Source organism: Hemiscyllium ocellatum, chromosome 7 (assembly GCF_020745735.1).
Source record: "Hemiscyllium ocellatum isolate sHemOce1 chromosome 7, sHemOce1.pat.X.cur, whole genome shotgun sequence".
Taxonomy (NCBI): Eukaryota; Metazoa; Chordata; class Chondrichthyes; order Orectolobiformes; family Hemiscylliidae; genus Hemiscyllium; species Hemiscyllium ocellatum.
The window spans coordinates 68,324,249-68,330,197 of NC_083407.1; the positions used below are offsets into that span (position 1 = coordinate 68,324,249).

General features: G+C 40.7%; 1 protein-coding gene across 1 annotated transcript; it reads right to left on the minus strand.

Annotated features, from left to right (window-relative positions):
* Positions 1-1,726: 1,726 nt before the first annotated feature.
* Positions 1,727-4,340, minus strand: evx2 (even-skipped homeobox 2). The gene is made up of 3 exons (XM_060827942.1): positions 3,917-4,340; positions 2,646-2,893; positions 1,727-2,326 (listed from the first exon to the last, which is right to left on the minus strand). The coding sequence occupies exons 1-3, from the start codon at positions 4,338-4,340 to the stop codon at positions 1,727-1,729; spliced, it is 1,272 nt and encodes a 423-aa protein (XP_060683925.1).
* Positions 4,341-5,949: the final 1,609 nt, after the last annotated feature.

Below are 5,949 nucleotides of genomic sequence, written 5' to 3' on the forward strand. Positions count from 1 at the left end.
CATTTTGTAACGGGTTCTCTTAATTGGCGGTTCAGCGCGTTTTATTTCAATAAGCAACAGTACAAGGTTTCAGCAATCGCCAAAAATCTAACAGTCACAAGAATAAGTGTGGTAGTCAGCAATGCTGACGTGATTTTGGCATGTTAATTCGTAGTTCTGCATTGCAAAACAAAAGGAAAACAGAAGTGATATTTTAAAATGATAATACAGGGATATGTTCCGTCCCTTTTAAGGTCACAATCAACACTTGTTTTCTGTGGGGTTTTTTTTGCATTTTAACTGTGAAGCCATCAGATTGAGCGCCTTTACTTTCAATTGCAATCTGGTCCTGATTTAACATTTAATGCAGTCCAGTGTAAACAGTCACCAACATCCAGCACGCCTGCCACCCACAACTTGAATGCTACTTATATTACCCGCTTTAACCCGTTTTGGACACAGCAGCGTAACCTCCCCTGAATGACTATTGTTCAACAATCACTGAAAGGGGGAACTAAAATATTACATAATTTTATGAGTTAATTTGCAAGAAATTGACAAAAGACCCTGTGGGAAGTATGCACCATGAAAAAGAATGAGTTACTTTTTTTTCCTGAAGAATCCCATTAAGTGAAGAGTGAAGTGGCTCTATGGGGCGTATTATGGAAATTTCTAGGTTGATTTAATGAGGCTGTTCACATCAGTACCATACTGGTTACAAGGGAAAGTGGACGCAGAATGTCTACAATATAGGTTTCCAAAATTAAAATTGGCAGTGGGACAATGAGGACGTAGGGTTTCTGCAAAATCACTTCAGATAACGAATACCACATTAAATCCAGTACATTCTATGCACCATGAACAATGTTTTATGTATCAAGTCTCTTATCTATCTCTTCTAATGACTTCCCTTAGCGGGTTGTTAGTATTTGACAGCAGGTCTCAGTGCAGGGAACTTTTTTCCAATTCTACATTCAAAGGAGGTCCATCAAGGTACATGATTGGCAATTTTCGTCATAATCTGCACATTATTAGCATCGGAATTGACATGGCAATAACATTGGCGGTGTCTGATGTGTCTTCCTCGAACTTTACCAAGTCCTCGAGGAGTTGTTTCTGGCAGCGACAATTGTCAGATACCCGGTGGTGGCACTCCTGGGCCAAAACAGTAGGCATGATCGTACCCAATTTCACAGAAAAGGGTCTTCTTACAAAGAAGGCGAATAGAATAAATGGAATTGCGTGCTTCCCAAAGTGACCTTCATTTGTCAGCTTTAAAGAGACAGTAACCCGTTGTAGTTGGTATTTGTTCTTGGTGAAAATTGCTTTAAAGCAGTATTACATTTCTTGAATTTAGCCTCAACTGTCTTATCAAATGTTAATATCCCCAACAATATCAGCTGAAAAGGCGATAATGCTTTGAAAGTTCACAGTTTTTTGTAGATTCTAGTACAATTCAAAAGACAATTAAAATAACTTTTCAAGAATCCACGGGGATCTTTTTAAACTATTACAACTGGATAAATGAATTCTGGAAAAGGTGATCATCAATGAAACTGGGTCGTGTCGTCCATGCTAAAAGATAGCATACCTCTTTAAAACGGGCGTTGATGGAACATTGTCCATGTTTGCGCCAAAGCAGTGATTACAAAGGGGTGCAACCTTTGACAAAGTAAAAAGCAATGCATCTTAGCCATTTGCCATTTAGGTTTTGGTTGGCCTTGGTGAGAACCACCGCCAGGGTAAGTTATCTGGTCAGAGAGGACTCCTCCCGCTGGTCAGGCGGCGATACCGCCGCTGATTTGCTGAGCACTGCGGCTGAGTATGGGAGAAAGCTGCTCTCCGACCTCTGCGCAGTCGCGGTGCACGTGAAGTCGGAACTCGCGCTCCTGGGCCCCAGCGCGCCGCTCTGGTTGCTGTGGCAACTCAGGCAAGAGCACGGCGCGGCGCCCGCCGGCGTCGAGGCGGCTGCAGCCGCTGCGGCCGCCGCTGCTGTGGCTGCACTACTGTTCAGACCGTGGGGGGACTGGTAAAGGCCCGGGTGGCGGAAACTGCAGAGCAGTTCGGGCCGCGAGTAAGGGTGGGAGAGGGCACGGAAGGTGTCGAGCGGGCGGATGGAGGTGGGGAAGGGCGTGGCACCTGTGGCGGCAGCGGCGGCTGCAGCGGCTGTGACGCCAACGTGAGGGTAATAGTGCAGGGGAACGTGAGAGTGGAAAGGGTAAGGCAAGCTTCCAGTGGCCGCTGCGTGGGTCATCATGTAGGTGTAAAAACTTGGGTCAGCTGGGTGGGGCCATGACATGGCTAGTCGCTGCCTTTTATCTTTCATCCGCCGGTTCTGAAACCAAACCTGGATTAAGAAAGAAAATGGACAGCGTCAATACATACACCGCACCACATTTTTTCTATTTCTTTCTCAGTGTGTTGTACACTCCAATTAAAAATAAATGGTTTGCAAATAACATTGCTAGTGTAATTAAAACAATAGTCTATATTTTGTGAAATGCTAAACGATTCTCCAATCTGCATCAATGTGACATATTTGCACCAATTAATTGGAATAGTAATGAATCCGAACGTAGTAATTTTAACACTAACATACGTACATTAAATCAAAATAAACGATATATATGTAAGAGTGAATATAAGACACGAGTTGATCAATGCACCTTGATAGTAGTTTCGGGTAGATTTAAGGCTGCCGCCAGCTCACATCGTCTGGGTCTGGATACATAGTTTTCTCTGTAAAACTCCTTCTCTAATCTACCGATTTGTTCTCGGGTGAACGCTGTTCGATACCGTCTCACCTGGTCAGGACCAGAACCCGAGTTGCCTATTGAACCGGAGTTGCCGTTCAAATTCGTAATATTAGACCCATTCGATGAAGTATTAGTTGAACTACCATTGTCAGAATACACTAGGAAAAAAGAAACAAAAACGTTTAAGATCGGTAAACCATGAGTGCAAATTAATAAGGCAACTTTGATGCCACATAATTAATGTTGGCTGTCATTATTACAAATGGGAACAGTTATTAGAGTCAATAAAGTTCTATGAATCTCTACATGGCCAAATATATGTACTTAATTTGTGTAAGTTTCGGTAATTAAATATAGATAAAGATTCTGAGCTATACATCCATTAGGCATCTGAACTAACACTGAATGAATAACCTCCAAGCACTTCTTATTCATTTTGCTTTATCCACAGAGCCGTTTTTTAAATACTTAACAATATTTTGAACCCTAAGCCAAGCGCACGACTGAACTGGGAAGTTTTGTTTAGTACGTTCTTTTTCAGCACAAGCTGAAAGCTCCTTTTGAATGTTCTCTGAAATTCTGTAGCTTTCAGTACAAAACAAAGTCTAATGCAGTTGTATTCCTTGTCTATTTAGTAGTTCAGCTTTGATTTCACAATGCACAATTTCGATGAATGGTAGAAACGAATATTCTCGGTATATTGTCGTGTAAACCATATTAAATTCAGAGATGCGTACCTTAACAAAGGAAACGTAGATGATGTAAAAAAAAATAAAAATTTGGAGATAGAACTTTTTCACAGTTATTTAGTTAAGTAAAATACTATTTTCCTAGCGCCTTTGATATTAATGTTATTGTTATTGTTTCAGTGCAAATGTATCTCAGAATACAACTTTCAAAGGCAAATGTATGTTTTGCTGGGCTGTGGTACTTTATTGGAAAATGTAATTATTATCAGTAATAAAAAGGGTTATTCGGAAATTTGCACTTTTGTTTTTATTTTCAGTTTATGTGCATTCAATGCATCAGCTTTGTTTTCTGTATTGTCAAAGCATCAGTGAAATGCATTCCGAATCTTTGATGAATCACAACAAAATGACTTTTTATCTGCACATGCATTATACCTTTGTGAGATGAAGGCTGCTTAATTTTCGAGAAACGTTTAACAAATAAATATTTACCTTTGTTTGTATTTTCTTTCAGCTGCGTTGTACTGACGCCGGCTGGAGAGCGGAGTGTCGAACAGCCCACATCAACATCACTGTTCATATCTGCTTCTTTCTCCCGACTAGCAAGTTCTGAGTAAAGGGAGAATTTTTTCCTTGTTTCCGAGGACGAAATTTCAGACGAGGACGTGCTATCACTTGAATGTTGATGATGGAATAAATGGTCTATCTCAAATTTGCCGTTTGTTGTGGTGTCCCCAACAGTGTTGTGAAGGGAGGCGGAAGTGGGTCTGGGGCTGAGCCGACCACTGTGATGAGAATTTTCAAGGGCCTCCTCCACTGCATTTCCAGCTGAGTCTGACAAATTCGAAACCTTTTTGCCAGCAGGACTATGCAGCCCCCGTTCCATCAGAATTATTTCTTTCCTTATTCTTTCCATCCCGAAGCTGAGAGCAGGTTGCAGGCTGATACTACACTAATGATGATCTTGCAGCTGTGGCCAATTCACATCCAGCCCGCAAGTGTCTCGAAATTTATCTTTTTGGTGCAAAGAAAAAGTGTTATGTCAATGCGAGGGAACGACTGGTCAAAATGACCCGTGCTTCCTTTCTCCCGATGTGTCATTCATCAAACTAGTGCTCGTCATTAAGGTACGAATGACGCTGTTCGAATAATCATTTATTGTAACAGGTTTATAAGCAAATAAATACAAGCGTCTGTCAGTGGATGATGAAGGCGGCCTAGCGACAGGCGAATACATCCAGGTAGAGAAGAATCAGAGGACAGCCCCTGTCCTCCGCCGATGATCGTATGCCCGGATGCTCTGGGCTTTGGCCTCTGGGGTGAAATTGACAGTCTGATTAATAAAATGAACATTACAGCATTTCCCTGTACATTTAGTCAGATCATTATGTTCTGATTTTGCTTTGCTGTTCTTATCGGGTTCTGATAATAGCATCTTTTTCATCATACTTTTGGGTGAACGTGAGCGAGCGTTGTAGGTAAATAGAAGTACTGAGTTTTATGTTTTGTACCTTCAGTCAGATAATTACATTTGGTGTATTTAGTTAGTTTGGGATAGAAATGCCATAATGTGTTTTCTTAACAATGTGAAGATAGATTTTTTTTGCAACCGCACTGTAATATTCTGACTTTTCCGGTTCTTATTCGTGTTTTCTTTTTATTAGCTATATTCTCCCTCAGCTTCTCGCCGTGTCATTGCTTATTTTATCTCGCTTTCCATACACCGATACAGACAACTGGCGTGTCTTATTCAGTGTTGTTTTAATCTATCTTTCACGCATATAAAATCTGCACAATTTTCGAGGAACTTGTATGGGGTTTCTTTAGTATACCACTCTTCAGTTTATTTTAGTGGATATTTCAGATATTTAAACTCCGAAATGAATCCTGATAACGTGCATCATAAGAACTCGAGCAAAGGACAATGACATTCTCGCTGAAATGCGTTGTATACCTGAATAAAGTTTTAGTTGCTTTTAAACAAAATGTCGAAACTTTTTTCACCCATTGAGCGATAGCCTTTATGGGATCGTACTTCATTTTAGGGAAAAAGGACTTGCTATGATTTTGAGATCGCTTATTTGTGTGTATTCTCCCCACCTCTCCCTCTTGTCCAAGTCTGGCACGTATTTATACGATCGATTTAATTTCACGTGAAGTATCATATTTATATTTATGTTATGCGGGATATTAGAGCAAGTTGCTTCAATCAGATAATTTGGAAACGTTCTCTTCGTGGTATTTTCCATGAAAACCAAACTACTGTCGTGTATTTCTCAAATTAATTGCTGAGATTATTTTATCCGAACTCTGCACAACAAGCATTTCGCTCGAAAAAGAGATTGCTAAAGGTGAATCCGTTACCTGTAGCTATTAGTAATTTACCCTAAGTCCGTGGTCAGATATAACGGAGCCTAAGCAACATTTGAGGCTGGAAATTTAATATCCAAGAGGGTTTGAAAGATGGAGAATCTGTGTGGACCAGCTCCTCTCGGTGTTAATAGTAGTAGTAATGATGACGCTGA

Excerpts from the sequence above, each read along its gene's own strand:
- evx2 (XM_060827942.1), bottom strand. The coding sequence starts at position 4,340 with ATGGAAAGAATAAGGAAAGAAATAATTCTGATGGAACGGGGGCTGCAT. Across the intron at positions 2,894-3,916 it reads GAAAGAAAATACAAACAAAG|TGTATTCTGACAATGGTAGT; the intron begins GTAAATATTTAT and ends CTTTTTTCCTAG. Across the intron at positions 2,327-2,645 it reads TACCCGAAACTACTATCAAG|GTTTGGTTTCAGAACCGGCG; the intron begins GTGCATTGATCA and ends TTCTTAATCCAG.